The sequence below is a fragment of the Chanos chanos genome, chromosome 4, assembly GCF_902362185.1.
Source record: "Chanos chanos chromosome 4, fChaCha1.1, whole genome shotgun sequence".
NCBI classification, from domain to species: domain Eukaryota; kingdom Metazoa; phylum Chordata; class Actinopteri; order Gonorynchiformes; family Chanidae; genus Chanos; species Chanos chanos.
In genome coordinates this window covers 33591053-33611671 of record NC_044498.1, presented here as the reverse complement: position 1 = coordinate 33611671, position 20619 = coordinate 33591053, and the positions used below count along the sequence as shown (strand labels likewise).

At 37.7% G+C, this 20619-nt stretch overlaps 1 protein-coding gene across 1 annotated transcript in view; it reads left to right on the top strand.

The window, feature by feature from the left end:
- The window catches only part of eys (eyes shut homolog), a 151984-nt gene that overhangs the window by 113515 nt on the left and 17850 nt on the right, over positions 1 to 20619 (top strand). The window contains exons 39-42 of the mRNA XM_030772255.1: positions 1337 to 1513; positions 5769 to 5919; positions 15940 to 16048; positions 17664 to 17884. Of these exons, the coding sequence (XP_030628115.1) occupies positions 1337 to 1513; positions 5769 to 5919; positions 15940 to 16048; positions 17664 to 17884 (658 nt within the window). The remainder of the gene's footprint in view (positions 1 to 1336; positions 1514 to 5768; positions 5920 to 15939; positions 16049 to 17663; positions 17885 to 20619) is intronic.

Below are 20619 nucleotides of genomic sequence, written 5' to 3'. Positions count from 1 at the left end.
ATGTTTTCAGCTTGCCATACTTTATCATTCTGTTTCTCAGTTGGCTTTTTATTGTTTATATAAATGATATGCTGTATGAAGAGCACTGCATTGGTACAAGTGATTTAGAATAACTGGATAGATGATGCTGTTGTCACGAAATGGGCCATGTAGAGATTTGTCACATTGAATACTCTGTGTTGGTTCTGTCACAAACATACATTAGGACCGCTCTGGAAGGTGTGAATTAGTCCTCTGCGAAACCCTACGATTTTAAGGTGCTTTTGGATAGCTCAGGTGTTAAACTGAGAAAATGTTCAGAGTTATCAAACCTCCTTAAAATCACCCATAATATTTTAGTAATTTAGTAATCACATTTTGAAATTATGGTATTGAAACACAGATTGGCCCATATTGCCCATGCAATTAATTTGCATAGTTTTAAAATTATGACACTTTTGCTTTGATTTTAAATTAGTACTGAATTCCATTGTATATTTTGCCCGTTCTTACCATTGAATTTGGCGTTTAGATATTGCATTTTGACTATTGTTGTGGTCATTATTTCTTAATAATTCCTCATCTGTTAGGTTAAGTTTTGGTATTATTAATATTGTTTTATCTTTATCTCTATCTTTCTCTTTCTCTTTATCTCCTCCTCAGAGGTTATTTTATGAACGCGGCACATGTTGAGTTTTCTGCTACCCCCCCCCCCCCCTTTCCCTCTTTGTTTCCTTTCTTTATTCTTCCTAGTTTTCTTCTCTGACCCCCTCACTCCGTATCTTTAGCCTGCTGTAAAGGAATGCCTGAGTCACAGCTGTTTGGAGCAGTAGCCCAGTTTAGGGCTGGTGACATGTTTCCTGACATTATCATGAAGGCTGCTTGTGTGATAGCCTTTGTGTAAAAGCTATATCATCACTAGCACACACAGTCTCTGAGCCAGGCAAGAGCATCCACTCCCAACAACCCCACCCCCAGAGTCCCCAGCCATCTGTCTTTCTCAGGGAGATAGCTTTGGACCATACTTCTCCAGACACTAGACAGTACCCTTCTGACTTTGCTCGCAAGCTGTCAGATGAGCACAGTCACTAAAAAGTCTTTGGTTAAGTTGTGTTTTCACTCGTTGAGACACTTTTTCCTTGATAACATTTTCAACAAATGGGGGCCTCCATCCAGAAATGAATTATTACAATTTACTGGTTCTTGATGAATACAATTTTTTTTCTTTTTTTTTTTATCAAAGTAGCAATGGAGAAAGCCAGAAAGGTATCCCTTTTTTCAACAGATAATAAGGTAGCCACCAGTTGGCATTTATTCAGACTTTGTTCTCTTTCTCCTTTTCTTCTCTTTTTTTCAGAGACAGCAATACACTTCCCATCTTTCAATGGTACTTCTTACTTAGAACTCCAGCCGCTAACTTCTCTGCTGCAGTCTGGTGCAGGCTTTGAGGTTCCACCCTTCTCTGGCAGTGAGGAAACTGTGACTCTTTATTTAACAGTGAAAATAAGAGCTTCCCATGGTACCATCCTCTACAGTGAGTACTACAACTCTTCAGACTAATAATATTGAAATGCTGAAATATTTGTTCTATGTAAGAGGTTGTTTTTGTATATACACAAGCCAGTGAGTCAATAAGTTGTAGTTGCAGATATAATGAAAGATCAGACTAATTTTGAGATACCCTGGATGTATAAATCCAATTGTATTATGTCATAAAATCAGGGAATATTTTGTAGTTTCTTGTCAAACTGTTTTGTCGAGTAGAATTTATGAAACAATATTTTCTATCTACCTCTCTCTCTCTCTCTCTCTCTCTCTCTCTCTCTCTCTATATATATATATATATATCTATATCTATATATATATATATATATATATATATATATATATATATATATATATATATATATATATAAAACAAGAGAATCCACTGATATAGAATCTACTAGAATGAGTTGATGAACAATTGCATCTTATTTAGTTGACAACTAATAGACACTATTGTTACACACAGCAGTGGCATCAAAGACACACTGGATGCTCACCACGCCAGTCATGAATATATGATTTGGTTTTAATTGACTAGAATGGCTTAGATCCACTTGGAATTTTTGCAGGTCCACCTGAGCACCGTTACTTTTTAACAGGGTCATTTATAAATTAACCTTTTGGACCGCCATGTATTCCGTCTGAATGAGAATTGCAATGTCCTGACTTCCTGGGTTTACGAATCAGGAAGGAGAGACACTATTCAGTGTACTGAGCTGACTGCAGACTGGGTCTCAAGTTCAGACAACCTTCTATGTTACTATTCAGTTTCAACCTTTAGCTGAAATTGTCATTCAACAAATGAATAACAATCATAGCAGAAAAGAACAAAAAAAAACAGAAAAAAGGAAAAAAAAAAAGGGAAAAAATCAAAGGTTACAGAATGATTACATTATACAACAGGTAATGATGGATGATGGGTAAAAAAGAGCAGTACATTTTTATGCAATGGCAGTGAGGTGGGCTCTGATTGAATTATTTATTTAGTTAGTTTAGTTATTTTTGACATTAAAGCAGTTTTAAGCCAGTTTGAAATAGTCACATAGTCACCTAAGCGTGTGATCTCAAAAAGAATGTAAACCTTTCTCTCAAATGCTTCATTTGTTTTCATGCATGTTTGTGAGATTTAAAATCCCTTTATGAACAGTGAACTACTTCCATCAGTCTATTGATTCAGAACCTTGTTACCAAATGTTCAAGTCGAACACCCTTGTGATGAGTTACAGTCTATTTTTGACTGTCCTGGAAAATATAAAATGACCATCAGTTGAAATGAATTTACTGTTTCAACATTACATTACATCCTCTCTTCTACTTCTTGATTAAGATTGTTTAACTACATAAACTATTTCAACACTGTCAGGTTAAAGCAGTCTTCATTGTTTCCCTGGGTTTTCTGTTGAGCTGCTGAATGCATTTAATGGATCAACAGAGTTAAAATATTAAAGCATTTTATACTGTGATGTGGAGTAAATGAAAATAATGCGTTCCACAGTGCAACAGTAATAACTACCTGCACAGAAACATGACACATAAATCACCTGTTAGCGGATAAGTTGTATGTCTATAAATTGTGCATGGCGGCGGTGGAAGAAGGAATAGGCTGCGTTATCTGAATGAGATTGCTCTTGATGTCAAGTTAGCAAAGTCGTTTTACTTCCACCCTGTCAGATTAGCTCCTCGTGTAAAAATCTGGCCTGCATTGGGCTATCTGACAGTGTTTATCTCATGTCATTACCTGTCAGAATCTTCATGAATTCCTTTAAAGATTAGCAGGAGGAAAGGGGAAAAAAAGAAAAGAAAAGAAAGACAACACACTTGCTTTGACAACCTGCCTGCCCTGTCATCGTTTCCATTCCTGTATCCATCAGCAGGTTCACTTTGTTCTCCAGCATTTCATCAGTGCATTTCCATTTAATTTCATACCAACACAACATGCTCAATTAAGTCATTTCCCAAAGGTGAGGCAAACATGAATCCTTTTAATGGAAACAATGTGATGATGAATTAATGAAGTACTCAATGAGCTGTGCATACGCGTCAACATAAATGTTAACCAAAATGTCATTAATTTGGGTTTCTCCCCACATCTGAAGTTTGTGGACTATTCGGGCCCGTCTCATTATTTGTCATACTGATCCCTTAGGTATACTGTGTGTGACTATTGGATATAAGTTATAAAGGAAGCTTTGAGCAGAGATGAATGTTCTGTAAGCACATGCAGTATACTGTGTCTTTTATCTGGCTGTGTTCCTGCCTCATGCAGTGCACACTCCCTCTCAGATCTTAGGACAGAACCTGAACGCAAAACTCAAGAGATCAAACAGACAAAGTTAATCAGAAGACAAGCGAAGACATGCATCAGAATTCAGGGAGCCTCTAAGCTAGATCTCCTCCCCATCCATCCACTCCCCACTCCACACATAACCTTCCCCCAAGCATATCACCAGACTCCCCCTGGACTTCACTTGTCAACTGGGGGAGAGGGAGAAAGAACAGGTGACAGGTACTGACAAAAGGACGAACGCTCCGTTAGGCCCAGCGTAGGGGAACAGGGCCATTGGGACTCTGAGAAGTAATTCGTCATTTCCTTGGCTGGGAAAAAAGGGGATTGGGAGGTGCGGGGGGGGGAGGGGGGAGGAGGTGAAACTGGAATGGCTAGATGAGCGTCTATCTTGAAGAAAACATAATTGTTCCCGAATGCATCACAGCACATAAAGGAAACAACAAGCCACAGATTTCACAGCAGAAAGTACTCCAGCTCTGTCTTTGCCATTTATGTTTACGCTTTTCCACCCTCCCCTTTGTTCTTTACTTCAGTGAAATATTTCACTGCAATAACTCACATTGAATACAAGCCGTCTTTATTTAGGTAATAAGTGGCATGTTGTTTTGACAGGAACTATCCTCTAAAATAACTATGAAATCCCAGTTTTTTCCCTTTTATCACTTTTCAAACTTTGAGGAAAGATTTCATCTGATCATTGGAAACAGATGTTTATGTAACCTCTTCATGTTTCTATTCATATGTTCATGTTATTTATATTTTTGAAATACTTACCTATACACATAAGAAACATGTCATATTTTAGTTTATGTTCACAAGACATAACCAATTAAAAAAAAAAAAAAGAAGTGCATGCTTTCCCAGAGAAGGACATTTGGACAAAATAAAAGCATTAGAGGGGTCACTGCACCCCGCGTTAATGATTTAGTCCAAAGTACATTGTAAACCCATTCTGGCCAAACAACATGTTTCCATTAGGCAATTTGGACATAATGCTAAATGGGCAGCATACAAAAGGGACACCATGCAGAGTGATGGATAACCACAGCACGCAATAAATATTACATGAAAAAATATAAAGTAAAAAAAAAAATTATACTGCCCAAGAAATAAGCAATAGGCCTACTACTGATCCTCAGTGGTGTAAAAAAAAAATTCTATACCATTTTGATTTTTACGTGAATTTTGCAAGGGAAGCAAGCCATTACTTGAAAGGCTTCTGACTGACCAGTTGGAATAAAAAAGTATTGAGGCTGTGAGTCATCCAACCTAAGTAAAAGTGGAAAATGCATTCTCATTGTACTAAAGGATGAATATACAAAGAAAATTGAATGGCCCTTCATAGAATGCCAAGTGATTATGACAGGAAGAAGTTAATGAGTGAAAAATAATAAGCAAGGCACTCATTTTGTTTTCTGTTTTTTTTGGGGGGGTGGTTTTTCGTTTTTGGGGGGGTTTTTTTGTGGTCTCGAATCAGTATCATTAATAAATGATGTCTGTGATTATTTCTTGTATATGACAATAATCTCTCACAGTTTCCTATTAATATGTTGATTATATCAATATTAAACACAGCCAAAGCCCTTGCCTACCACACTGTTAAAATGTTCTTAGGCCCTCTGCTAAATATATGTCAGTGGCAAAAAAAAAAAAAAAAGTCCATTTTGTTGTTGTTTGTTGATGTGCTCCGTTCTTGTTTCTATCTGTTGGTTGTTTAGCTTTTGATACATGTTTTCAAAACCAAATTCTTACAGCCCACTGTCACTCCAGTTTATACCATATCAAAATAGGTTCTCTCAGAGTGATGGAGAGAGGCACAGTGATGGGGAGAGAACTTCATGATACAGAGTTCTGTCAACACAAGAAATGGGTCACCTCCAAAGTACATTAAAGTAGACAGAGAATGATTAAGAGGATCTCTTAAACCAATCATGATGTTTCTCCTTTTTTTTAGCGCAAGAGCAGAATTTTGGGGATCGTTTTCTTCATGTGTTCCTCCAAGACAGCAAGCCTGTGGCCAAATTAGGTTGCGGTGGTATTCATGAGTTGTGTGTACCTGCAAGTCAGACTATCAAGCATGACACCCTGGTGTCAATCACTGCAAGGTAAGAGCCGTAGCTGATCTTTCATCATGATGTTTTTCACGCTGGTTATTATGACTCGCGTGTCTCTGAAGATCAGTCTAGCATTTCTCAGAATGTTCCAGGAACTTGGGTTAATAAGTCAGCTTCATTTTCCTTTACTGTGGTTTTATAGTCAGTATAGTATTCACTTAAAAAGCTATGAAGAATGAAAAAAGGCAGTGTCATTTTAAGTTTTAATTGAAGATTAATGCTCTTTTTTATGATTACCCTAAATAAATTTGGTATAAGAATATCTAGCCCCTTTTTTATTTCCGTTGAGGATTTTTATACGGTGGAGTTTTGATAGTAACTGTGCCGCCTGTGTGGCAGCCATTGTTTTTATACACTGTTATCCAGGTTATTGCTTTTTCATGTGCTCAAATCCCTTATATGTACCAAAGCTGTGAATGACTCCAGTCTAAAACAGATCAAGAGCCATACTGATAATGTTTCTAACCTCTTTTATCAGTCTACATCATCAAGCAGCCAACATCTCTGTTTTTCTCTACTTAAATGAAAACAGCAAAAAGTGATTAAACGGATAGAGAGGGTGATTCTAATATGTAAAAAGGAAAACCTTATGACCGTGAACTTAAAAATAATCATTCTGTTGTGCTTTATCCTGAGGACTTGGAAAAAAAAAACAATAATAAAAATAAGCCAAGACCAATATCTACAAAACACAGCAGTCAGCATCATCTCTTATTTCTATCCTGAGTGAGGTCCCTGTGTGAGGCTAAATATGGAAGTGGTTCTTGCTGAGGCAGTTTGTGCTGCTGTGTTGTACCAACACTGAGGGGTTTATTTGTCTCTGTGTATGTGTGCTAGGCTGAATATTGCTAATTAATATCAACCTACATTATTTCCTTTTGTGTTCTTGTCCTTTTGAATAATTTGAATGAACATCATTAGTTTACTGATGTCTGGGCTGCATTTAACTTTCTCACAAGTCCTGATTTTATCCCCCATATCAATTACGTAATCACAAAGGGACTCACACTAAAATCTGGTTATTTTTTTCATTTGTCTCTTCTTTGAATATTCAGTGCCCCAGTCCTCAGCTCTCAGTTCTACTTAAATTCAATTGAACTGGAAAGATGGGACTTCATATGACCTTTGGAAATTACTTTTTGTTTTTTGGGGGGGTTTTTTGGTTTCTTGTTTTTGTTTTGTTTTGTTTTTAACTCAAAATTTCAGATAACCACAGTTACTACTAACATATCAGTTTAGTACTCACTTGGTAAAAACAAGGTATATTAGGATAAAATTGTATTGTCATAATTGATCATTAGTACATACAATTTCCAAGGCCATAATGACACTAATTATGAGTTTTATTACAGCTATTACTATGACTTTCTGTCATTATTATTATTATTGCAGTTCTTTTTTACAGTATATCAAAATTACCTTTAAGTGACTCTTCAGGTAGAAAAATCAGGTGTTGCCAGGCAACAGACTCGTCATGGATATAAGCTGATTTTCATCATCCAGTGCTAAGCACGGATAGTAGACTATTGATGTTTCCCCCACACAAACTTGATGGAACATTACTGTCATCAAGCAAGAGTGATTTTTAGGCACAACAGTTGTCATAAACAACTACATATTCATAGCTACATCATGTAGTTTAAACATTATTAAATCCAAAGCAACCAAGGTAATGCCCACAAAAAGCAGATCTTAATTTCCATCCAATACAACATTGTAATAATGAAGTAGAACAAAAAAGCAGATTCATTCAGTTGAATTCTTTTTAAAAATTTAAATATTTGCTCTCTTCTTTCACAACATATCAGTTTAAAAGGTCAAACAAATCCTTTTGATGAAGAATACTGTTTTTTTTTTTTAGGAGGCCATGATGACCAAGATCAGAATATCCTTTCTTAAAAAAGGGGGGGGGGGGGTAAGTGCTAATGAGTTGAAAGGTCAGAGAAGTCAAGTCACCCTAAGTGAGGTTTACACTGACATTGTCCATCTTAGATACTCACTAGGTATGGAGAGGTCAGAGGTGACCATTCAGCGTTTCTCAGTTAACCTTGGTATTCTGGAAAACAGCTTTGTTAAGATGGAAGATCGAGTGGTTTCTGCATAATGTCAATAGGGTGGTTCTTAATATTTAACTTGATCCTGCTTGTTTTCCACAAAAAAAATAAGCCTATCGCAAAACATATGTATGTTTACAACTCACACAAAGGTGACACAACATCTGCCGCAAATCCCTTCAAGAGAGATGTACTCCTGACAGCTAGACACATATAAAGACAATACAGAAATACAGAAATACAAGAAAGAAATCGGATGAAAACAACAACAGTTCTTTATTCAGAGGACAGATTTAAAAGAAAAATAAAACGAACCACTTTTAAATACCACAGGAATCCCAAGCATCCAGTCCTCATGACCAGTCTCTGTCTTGGTCCTGAACACGTAAAACTTACAGAGTGGACAGTGGATCCTGTCGTGGATGGGTGTTCTTACAATGTAATTTTAGTGAGTTCTTACTTAGAGAGATACCTTGAACTTTAGCACAACATTGCAGTTGATTCCTCTGATGTTTACGGCTGCAGATACGGTGACAGTGGCATGACTTTTCATCTGGAATGTTCTATATGGGGGCACAAATATTTCCTAAGCAGCAGGAAGCCCTCTAATTATATGTTCTGATGCACAGTCTAGCTCAAGGGGAAAGCAGTGGAAAAAGAAGATTCTCTCTTCTTTTAATCAAATACATTTGTTGCATCTCAGGAGTAAACACTTTTGCTTTTCTTTCAGCCACGGATGCTTGAGAGTTTTTTTTTTGTACCATATGTAAAAGGCTGAGAACTACCTTGAGAATATTGCCCAATGACTTCACAAATTTGAGTCATATAAAGATATGAGTTTTCTCTGAAATGACATTCCTGTCATCTCATTTGAGTAACAATAATATCAAAATTAAAAAAGAAATCTATGAAAAACAGACTGACAAACAGACAGACAGAAGGGCAGATTGGCAGATAGTTGGGGGTATATACAGCTCTTAAATAAACCTGACCTCTTCATTTTGTCTTGACTTGTTCTGATAAAGACAGAGAGATAGAATGAAAGAAACAAGTGCCCTCTATTGCCGAGGGAGAGAAAGAGAGAGAGAGAGAGAAAGAGACAGAGAGAGAGAGAGAGAGAGAGAGACAGACAGACAGACAGACAGACAGACAGACAGACAGACAGACAGAGGGTATATGCAGCCCTAAATAAAATTAAGCTCTTTATTCTGTATTGACTTCTGTTAGGCACTAGTGTTTTTCATGGATCTGGTCAAATTCCTTGGTAACTGGCTCTCTCAGTTTGAAATGTGTTTGTGACCAGCCTGATGGCTATTTTGTTCAAATTTTTACATTAGATTGAGAAAGCGCTGTGATTAATGACTCAGACAGAGAAAGTCAAAATGCTCCAGTAGACAGAGATGGGAACAGTATGATATCAGAGAAGTTAAAGAATTGAACAAATTTAGAGAAAGGGAGCTCCGAGAGAGAGAGAGAGAGAGAGAGAGAGAGAAAGAGAGAGAGAGAGAGAGAGAAGTTTGTTTAAATGATGGACTGAAGACGTTGTAGTGTGCTCGCCATTCTGCGTAGCTGTTTATCCATTTGAAGACTGTGACATCTGACCTAGGCAATCAGCCGCATCGGCAAAATGTGAAGTGCTGTGAATATTTAATCAAGAAATTAGCAGCCTCCAGTTGCTGCTTAAGACAGTCTGAACTTTTAACTTCTCAACTGTACCATTAATTTTGTTTATCCTTGATAACAGTCGCAGCAGACAATTAACCAGTTCCCCTCATACATACAAATTCCTCTGACCCTCATAACAGTGACGTATGCCCATACCTTTAATTACTTAGCCTGACAGCCAGTACGTATAAACCCTGCAACGGTGAGAAAATATCAATAATTCTGTCAGGTGATTTTGTTGGGAGAGATCACCTCTCTGGGTTTCGTTTAGCCGATGAGATCTGATAGGATCAGGCATTGCGGTGGTTTTGACTCAAGGTCAGGTAGGAGGTACTTAGCCAGAATCCTAATGCCAAGGAGGAGGCAAATTACCTTTATCTTTGAGAGTGTCAAAACTGGATAGGAATTAATCTGACAACTAATCAACTCTCATTGCATTTCTCTGTGTGTTTTGAGGGTGGGTGGGTCGGTGGATTTGCACGTGTTGCATTAATATGCGTTTGTATGTATATGTATATTGTGTGTGTGTGTGTGTGTGTGTGTGTGTGTGTGTGTGTGTGTGAGTTCATCTCTGTCTGTCTCTATCTGTGTGTGTGTGTGTGTGTGTGTGTGTGTGTGTGAGTTCATCTCTGTCTGTATCTCTATCTGTGTGTGCGTGAGTTCATCTCTGTCTGTATCTCTATCTGTGTGTGTGTGTGTGTGTGTGTGTGTGTGTGTGTTTGTTTGTGTGTGTGTGAATCTTTTGGCCTTTGTTGTTTTGGATTTTGTTAAATAGTCCTTAACATCCATACCATCCTTAACATCCTTATTTCTCTGATTTTACTTTGATATAGAGCAGACATGTGAATTGGACAGTGTTACAGTGTACAATGTCACATTGTTACTTTTATCCTTTTGATGATGAAGTTGACAAAAGAGCAATGTTTGGAATACAGAAGAGTTCAAACTGCAAGAACACCTCTATTACCAAGAGCCTTAGTACTAGAGACCTCAATGTTTACAGATGAGGCCAGGAGAATTATAGTACATGTTCCCAGGTTGAATGAAGATAGAAGAACCTTGTCAGTTGCATTACTTTGACAAGCAAAGTGCACACTGTGTTGTAAACTATCATTTGACATTACTCCTTTGCTGGATAGGAAATATCTACTATGTCTTAAATCAGAAAATAAAGCTGTTTTTGGCTAATACAGTAAACTGTCTGACAGTCCGTTACATAAGTGATAAATACACAGACAGCGTGTTACTCGAGGAAACCCAAAGGGCAGTCAGTGAGATTTAAAGATGCTTTTAAAAGCATTGCCTTGTTTAAGGATTTGCAATAAAGACTTAATCTTTATGTATTACCTTACCTCTTTAAAACATTGCATGCCTTAAGCAATGACACACTCCAGCGAAACTGTCATTTCACTGTTAATTCAGTCTGACATTTTCTGCAATGAACAGTTGCCACCACAACCATTCAAATGGTTGAGTCATATGATCCAAGCATACGGGTAGTATGTTTGGTCAGCCAAGAGTTTTAGGCTGTACCACACAATTCTGTTTGCCTCCTCAGAAATTCCCATCTAGAGAGGAGACATCAAAGTGAATCTTGTATGGGGCATTGTGATATGCCTCTGTGCTCACCTTTAAAGAGGAGGAAACGCACCTGCCACTCAACTTCTCTATCATTTCTATCTTTTATGGTCGATATTCCATTTCCCATGACATGTAATGCCTTATTCATACAATTATTTTATTAATTCATACCTTTTTAAGGACATTTTGACTTAACCCTGTTAAAACAATCTATTCACCTTCAAAGACAGTCCCCTTTCCACCTGACAGACCATCGCATGTTAAAAAAAAAAAAAAAAACTTTCCTCATTTAGGCAGTGAACAGTACACATTTTCAGACCGTCTCATTCAGGTCATGACATGTTTTTAGTATCGGTATGGTATCATGTTGGGCAGATGCTGTGTGCGTAGACATGCGGTGTTGCTGCGTTCTGAGCGTAATTCTTCTCTTTACAGGGGCTAATGTTTATGCACTGCGTGGACAGGTTAAATTAGGCCAAAGGCCTGGGGTGCTGGGAAATTGTGTAGCCCACCAGTGCTTTGCTAGCTCATTTGTGGTTTTTGGTTCTCACTGTGTGAGTCATTTCCATTCTAATAATGGCAAAAGGTCGACAAGCGTGGGACAGTGTATTACACTGCATCACTTTCTGTCCTTTATTACACATGAACTTTCATGTCCCTTGCAGATATGATTATTTAAATGCATGCCATAATTTCAGGGGAACTGCTGGTGTTTTCCAGCGCCACTTTAAGTCAGGACAAAAAGAGAATGAGAGTATTACAATCTATGAGAAGATACTTAAAACATTTTAGTCTGGAGGTTGAGCAGCTTTGCATTTCTTCTCTGTGACAATTAAATGAGGTTGATTTTAGAATTTGTGCTTTTGTCTTAAATATGTAGGTAGCAGAATAAAGGTTCAGTGGCTAAATCTTCAATCATATTCCTTTCTAAAATCTAAACACAATAGTATTTATACAGCACGGTTAGACAACAGATTTCCACTTATTTTCAATCCCTAAATTCAGAGTTCTCCTGAAGTATCTCACGTGGAGAGCATCACAATGTTGAGAGGCGGAACAGCTGGAAAAGAGGGGAAAAGAACGCAGGTTCCCCTAAAATAATTGAAGCCTGCCAGTCACAGAGCAAATTATGCAGCAAATGCTATAGCGCTTAGTGGGAGCAAGTCACTGCTGCAGAACAAGTGGTAGTGAGGGGTTACAGTTGGCTGATATCTGATCCGCTGGAGGGGGGTGACCAGCAGAGCAGCTTGATCTGCCACTGTGCGGTAGTGTCAGACAGACGCATCGTTATAGAGAGAGAGAGAGAGAGAGAGAGAGAGAGAGAGAGAAAGGGAGGATGGCAGAGAACACGGCAGAGCTGCAGCAAGAGCTCTCTTCATGGCCAAAAAGAGGTGCGTTGCATCCAATGTAAGCTAATCACACAATAAACCTTATTTTGAATGAAATACCAGTAACAATGGCAGCTGGTTGAAAGGCTGATTGGCTACCCTGTTAGTCTGAATTGCTCTCCATTGAAAAGGAGTATTAGAGGTCGGTGAAATGCACCCGTGAATGCGTGGAGTGGTTGACCCATTTAAATGTCCTTTATCAGCCGCGCTATGTGTATGCCCACATGTCAGGCAGCGTCGCAGCTGAAAACCGTGGATTTCACAAGTCGAAGCTCTTAGAAAAACCACAATTTCTTCTGTGTCATTGTATTTCTTGTCATTATGAGCTCTTTCCTGTTGGGCTCTGGAATATGATCAGATGAGAAAAAATATTCTGTCATTTCCATCCCTGTTGATGCACCCATCAGTAAGAGGAAAATAAATAAATAAATAGAAATAGTCTGTGCTCCTCTGAACCTTCGTGTGCATGATGTTTTACTGCCATCTGTTGCCAGCTTTCTCTGATTTTACCCCCCCCCCCCCCCCCCCCACACTGCGGTTTTGCCATCTTATTCATTTGCTTAGTTTGGCTGCAGATATTTAGCTAATTCTTTTTTCAAGGCACTGTATGAAATTCATTTTTAATCGTTTTTGTATAAAAAGAAAACAGCAATTGTGTTGATGATGGTATAATGCTGGACATGTCCTGATCACATAAATGCACATTTGCGTATCACACACTAAGCACCACTCATTTTAAGTGACCCCAAGAATGTAATGTCAGTCAAAATCATTTTAATGAGTATTTCTTGAAAGCAGTGACTTGGATAGTTTTTGAATGACATAAAACTTCAGACAGAGCTGACCTAGCTTTCATACCTATTAGGGCAGTGGATCAAGTACTGAGAAGCTTAGAAAAGTTACTCTCCAGTGTTGCGTTAATTATTCACCAGCTAACTCCTCTGAATGAGCATGCACTCGGGTTGAAAAAGTCACTTTTCATTTAAGGCTCAGCCACATGAAGGAATAAATAAATGACCACCGAGAAGAGCAACAAGGAAATATTGTTTATTTTGGTTGCTGAAATATTCAAAAGCTGTTTGTTTTCCCTGAGCTGGTACACAGTGAAAAGACATATGCCCTATATCAGTGAGAATGCTGCACTGAAGGCCTGAGAATACCTAAAGCGTATGCTGCTTTTAAATTTAAAAAGCTTAGCACTTTTTAGAGCAAAAAAAAAAAAAAATCAATTGGAACCATAGCTAGGAAGTGCGGTCAGTTCACTTAAACTACTACAAAGTCTAAAACGTCCATAAGCATCGGTGTGGGTAACTGCATCTGTGCTTAAGGAACCACAGTGCACACATTTGTGGGCATGTTTATTCTGAGCAGTCTGTTCACCAGCTCTATGTTTAGGGAACGATAATTCGTGTGGGATTGCTGATTCCCAGGACTGGAGCTCCTCCCCATCTCGACTGAATCAGTGCACCCAGGCTTCCCTGAGGACAACAGCCATGGTAATTAGCCTGCTGGGCTGCTCACAGGCCTGTACTCTAGAGAGCTCATCAGAAAACATCAGGCTGCTCACCCAGTGAATACACTAAACATTCCTGACCGCGGCACGTTCGACCCACTCCGCAAAGCCAAATAAAGACTCAGAGATGCTAAACAACAGCCTGTGGGAGGAAAGAAATCAGTTTCTGTGTAATCATTTCTTATTTATCATTTGGAAGTAGTGTCTGGACTGCATTAGTCAGGAAAACTATTAAATGGTTGTACTCAAAAATGATCGTATTAAAACGCTGGAATCCCATTTTATTTGTGCCTTCCAAAAACAAATAGCCTCAGAATATGCATCAGTGTCACTATAAGTTCACTGAGCGCACTGCTATGCTAATCATAATGTTTAAATTCAGAAAAAGAACAAATGATTCAAATAGCCCTTTGGTTATGTTCCATTACTTACACTGTTACGCTGGTTGGCCGCTAGTTTGTTTTCACCCGTCACAGTTTTTTTTAGGGTATTTATTGACAATCTGTATGCAGAACGGTTTCTGTAACTTCCCAACCTGTAATTAGTCCTACCTGAAGTTGCAGGCCTTTGATTGCCTTTAGGGAGGTGTCCTGCACGGCTGTTTGAAATTAGCATGAGGGCGATTGCCCTGATTGCTCGCATCTGGTCATTAAAGGAGACTTTTTTTCCCCCCTGACAAGGAGCACCGTAATCAAAAATGGATGGCAGAATAAGAGAACTTCAAGCTGTGCAAAAGCTGATTTGTCATCGAGAAATCCACAGCTTTTCATGTTCTGATGCCAAATCTGGGGCTTTGTGCATAGTGACCATTGTGTTAAAAAACAAAACAAGTAGTTTTCTTTTCTTTTTCTTTCTTTTTTTTTTTTTTTTTTGGAAAGTATGGAATAGAAGCACGTTCTCTATACCAGGTCATTTCTTCATACATACTTTAAGAACTTTATAAACTGTTTTCAAAGTATTCTTCTCTCTTGGTCCTCAAATCCAACAAATGGAAATTCCTTTGACTCCTAACCCGGAGGTCAGCTAATCTGATGCTTGGAGTTCGTGAGAAGAGCTAAGAACTCTCTTGACACTAAAACCAGGCAGTAATTATGAACCTCTCAACCACTAAACTTGAACTCTCAAAACACACTGTGTCTCAGTCATTTTCCAGGATTTAATTTATACATTCAATTTCCTCTACATTTCCATATTTTTGTCCAGTGGTCCACACCATAGATGTTCTATGTGCATACAATTTGTAAAGAACTAAATGAACATGTGCTCTCTTGGTTATACCAGTGTTCATGGTGCTATGAGGTTGTGTCAGTATTTTCTCATCATCCATCCAGACTGTCAAACCATTGTTTCACTGTCTACTGAGAATGCTCTAAGAATTTGATTTGTAAACAGTTTTAATACATGAGGTCAGAATTTCAACCAGGATGGCTTGCTTATTACTTGAATCAGATGTTGGACTGTTTTAATTTGGCAAATATCCGGAAGATCCTCTGAAAAAAATGAGAACACCGCTGGAGCCGTTAGAAGCCGTACTGCATTGATGTTGTAACATTGGCTGAGTGGGAAATACTTTTCATGCTGTTATGCTGTACTTTTGAAAGGATGCTTGAACCTGAGTTGGTTTCACTTGGTTCAGCTCTAAGTTTAATAAATAGCAGGCTTGCAACCACGCAAGTTCCATTAGCAGGCCACACCTCCCATAGCCAAATCTGCATCATGTTCATGCTTAAATGGATTTGTTGTGAATGCTGCATGTTCTAATGAGATTTCCCTCCCTTTACACCCTCTTGTTTCGTGCTCTCTCTCTCAGATATCGGCTGCCTGTCAGGAGCAATGGCGGATTGTGTATGATTGAAATTGCTGTACACAACACAACAGCTAACAGGCAACAGATGTATGTGCCCCAGCCTTCGTCAGAGGTAAACCCAGCATTATCAGTATTACCAAGTCTATTAGAAAATGCTTTTGGTTTTAGATATGTATTTTCTGCATCCATCATTAAGAATATCAGTGACGGACAAACAAAGTATGTCTGTGTGAATGGGATTATAGAGTCACTTTGCTTAGTACCGCTCATGACTATTTTACTGAAAAACAGAACGACTTTAGTTTATTGTACATAAAATGGATATTGTCGCAGGTTAGAATATTTGAAAACGCCAAGCAAACAAAATATTCATTTCTTGCTAATTGAATGGAGCAACAGCATCATTATTTGTACAAACAAGATGAACGGACACGTACTTCATACTCATTGAAAACCATTTGATATAATAATAAATTGAAATGAATATGTTGTGAAAGAGGTAAGAAGCTTGAGGTTTTTTGTTTTTTTTTTTAACTGCAGGAAAAAAAAAAAAGAAAAAATATAATTGGTTCGTCCTAGTGATTCTAATTAATGTAACTTCAGCACAGGCCTTGGCAGAGATTTAATCAGATGCTTTCATGTGGAACATCAGAGGAAGAACGAGTGTACAGTATGTTGGAAAAAGTACACATTAAACAGTCATCCGTTAACACCAGCAGAGAGTCCAAATGACTGGGCGAGGTTACACTATTTTTCAATATTTTTCTATAGGATATTGTCAAAATGTATTAGAAATAACACCGAGGTCAAATGGACCTGCAAAGCCTGACTTAATGTAGATGTGTTAAATTAGTGATTATATTAAGGAATCAACCATGGATGCATGCTCTGGCAGTTCTCAAAGTGCCATTGATTTTTGGATTACTTCGTTATTAGGATATTCACACAGGTACCTGCACATTTACACTCACTCAGCTCCAGCACAACTCCTCCATACCCTTTATAGTATATGCGATATATCTTCAGTTCTCTACAGTTTTCTCTTATTTCTTATAGTGAATGAACACTGGTCATTGTTAACCCATCAGGATTTTAGTCCCTTTGTGTGTGACAATATCTATAGGAAGCTATTTGTGCTATCAGCTCCCTTAGATATATTCCTTGACGTTTAACAGTTGAAAGAAATTTTGCAATGTCCAATCACAAATGCAGAGAAGGCATTGTAAAGGATTTACTCTGTAAGATACAATAATATATGCGTATGTGAAAGTGGAAATAATCGCCAAAAGCGTACTGAGTGTGAAATGCGTGTCTATAGCCTTTTCAGAGTTCTATCTGGGAATGTGTGACTATAACCTTTTCAAAGCCTGGCTCAGCACTACACATTGCTCATTTTTTCCCACAAGGCCCTGTGGAATTAGACTACAATATAATGTGTTTCATTCTTTAAAAATGCTCTATAGGTTTAAAATGAAATATGTTAAGTGGAAATATGGAGCAGAGCTCTTGGAATTTAATAGGGGAGTTTTTTGTTCATCAGTTACCTTAGGCTACATTCGCATTCAATATTTGTGGTAAAAACATTTCAGAACTTATGGGATTTTAGTTTTGTACAAAACAGGGGGCAGTGAATGCTTATGGACTGAAGTAAAAAAGTATTATATGTAGAGTAAACAATATAATTCTGTATTAATAATGGCAACACTGATATTGTCACAAACCTCCAGGTGGCCTTTGGACCTATATTCCTGGGTGGTGTACCGTCAGTTACAGGGTTGCGTGACAGTGCAGAGGAGATGGCAGGCCTGGTGGGCTGCATCGGTGAGCTGCAGATCAACAGTAAAGAGATCTTCATAGTAGGTGAAGCAGTCAGAGGTAGAAACGTTCACAGCTGTAAGACATCAGTCTGTCAGCATCAGCCTTGTCGCAATGGAGGAACATGTGTGAGGTAGGTGAACTCTTGTTTACCAAACTCTCTCTCTCTCTCTCTCTCTCTCTCTGCCATCTTCTCTCTATATATTTCTCTCTCTTTTCCCATCCTGAGCCACTCTTCGGCTGTTGCTTCTTTAAGATCACAGGTTCCATGAGAAACTGTGCTTTTGGGTGAAGTTACAGTACCGCTCCATTCAGAAGCTGGTACTTAAACTTCATGAAGGTTATCTAAGTATTTTCTCAGAGAGTCAGTGATTGAAGTTCACTTCTCGGCTCACTAATGGATTTGTGCACTTGAGTGAAATATTTCTGTCATGTGTTATTAAGCAATACTAAACCCCACCCCACTCTCCATTATTCTCTTAATGACCGGTAAATGTAAAAGTGCCTACAGCACACACGTCCTTGGACACATTGTTCAGCTGGTAACCATCCTCTAGCCTGTAGTTCTCCAGTACACATTTACTCTTAATGTTCCTATCACTCAGTAAGAAATCCATAGCAGCTAATCAATTTATGGAAGCGAAAGAAACAAAAGCCATTAGTTGTACATTAATGCGGAACATTGTTCCTTTTCATTTCCTTTCTCTTGCGGTGATGAAACATCTGTTTTAATAGCCATGTTTTTATAACTGTTTTCTTGATAGATAATTTGTGGAATGAGATCTCAGTATTGGAGGTACGCTCATCAGTCCTCTTTGTTAATCAAATGTATCAAATATATATATATATATATATATATATATATATATATATATTTTTTTTTTTTTTTTTTTTTTTTCATAATACAGCTTTTCCAACTCTTGTTTACAGTTTATTGAGCGTGGTGCTTTTTTTTTCTTGTCATGGGAAAGATGTAACAAAATAAAAAAAGCTGGATGAAACATTGGTAACATATAACAGTATGCTGAGATGTACAAGTTTGTTCACAGGTTCGTCCTATTGGTTATTAACCAAAAAAAGCACAGACGGCCTCCCTATATGAACTCACAAATAATCATAAGAAAACTGTAAAGCATGTCAGTCATAAAAGATATCCCAATGTACTATGACCTACGACTTGCTGAATATTATTAACACACACACGCACACGCACACGCACACACACACATATATATATATATATATATATACGCACACACAGAAATCAGTAGATTTATTGGTCATATTTTATTTACTGATTTCATATTGTGTATGCTTAGCAATTTATCACACTTGAAGTTCACTCTGGCCTGTAACTGTCAAAATAATCGACATGAAGACAGCATTATTGTCCTGCGTCCAATTCCATACTAGCAGAAGAATTGGTATAGATTCCCTTTATGTGAGTGTGAATGTTGTGGGTAGACCCCTTTGATAGACTCTCTGCAGTCAGGCACCCTACTGCCTTTAGGATGCTTGTGCTTGCTCCCTAAAGAACAACTATGTTTCTAACTTTATACACATTTTTAATTATAAATATTCAGTTTTTGAGTCATTTCAAGCAGCTTAAATTTTATCCAAATAATGCCCTGTTGCCATGACGAAGACGTTGCAAATATAGTAAATGGCGTCCAGATGCAGCAGGGAGGATACATACTTGAGTCCAAATTGCCTGTAATCAAAGGCTTGATTGCATTACTCATGTGTGGTAACAAAAGTGCAGATTTAGGAAGGTGTGTTTGTGAACACTGGCAATCATTTGATTGCAGATTGTGCTCATTAAACTGTAAACATAATATTGTTTCAATTTTTGCCCCAAAAAATATATTTTAAAAAATCATTTTAAAGTGTTAAAAACCCAAACCGAGATCAATAATTCATCTTCTGTCTGTCTCTGTCAGTTGTTTCAGTCTGCATGCACATTTAAGAATTAAAACCATTCGAAGTGCCAGTATCTCTATATTTCACTCTCACCATACGACGGGAATGCTAGACTTTGGCATAAAAAATTGTAAAGTTTGTTTCATTATTTATTTCCAGTGATTACTTATATCTGTTTCATGTATTGCAAGGAAAGTTCTATATTTAATCTGAAACTCCGGCATCTTCTTGTATGAGAAGTCTATCATAAAAAATAAATAATGATCCAAATAAGATTGTCAAACTGCCTTTCAAAGCTGACCAGGAAAGACCTCAGTATTTGTGGCAAGTCAAGCTTCTCACGTTGCTTTGCATTTAAATGATCTATTTTCCTAAAAAAAACACTACCATTATTTGTTTTGTTTTTGTTTTTGGTTTTTTTTCCCCATTGTATTTGTGTATTGTATTTCTCATTGTATTTTTTTTTTTTTTTTTTTGCCCAAGGCTTTTCTTGTCCACCTATCCCGGGTAGACTGTTCAGTAGTGCAGCACTATATGTTGATAAGTTTTTATTAAATTTCAGACAGAAATTTGTTTTGAAGAAAGCGCCACACATGCGAGCGCGCGCACACACACACACAGATAGACAGACAGATAGACAGACAGATAGATAGATAGATAGATAGATAGATAGACAGACAGATAGATAGATAGATAGATAGATAGATAGATAGATAGATAGATAGATAGATAGATAGATAGATAGATAGATAGATAGATAGATAGATAGATATGTGTTTGTTTTTTTCAATCACTTTTTGTCTTACAAAAAATGGGATGCTTTACTTTGCATTGTTCGTTCTATCTTGAGTAATGGTATATGGTTCCATAAGAATGGACTTTTTTTCAGCTGTAAAGTAACAACATTCAAGTCCATTCGTGACTGAAGATATGAAACCTGGTCATCTT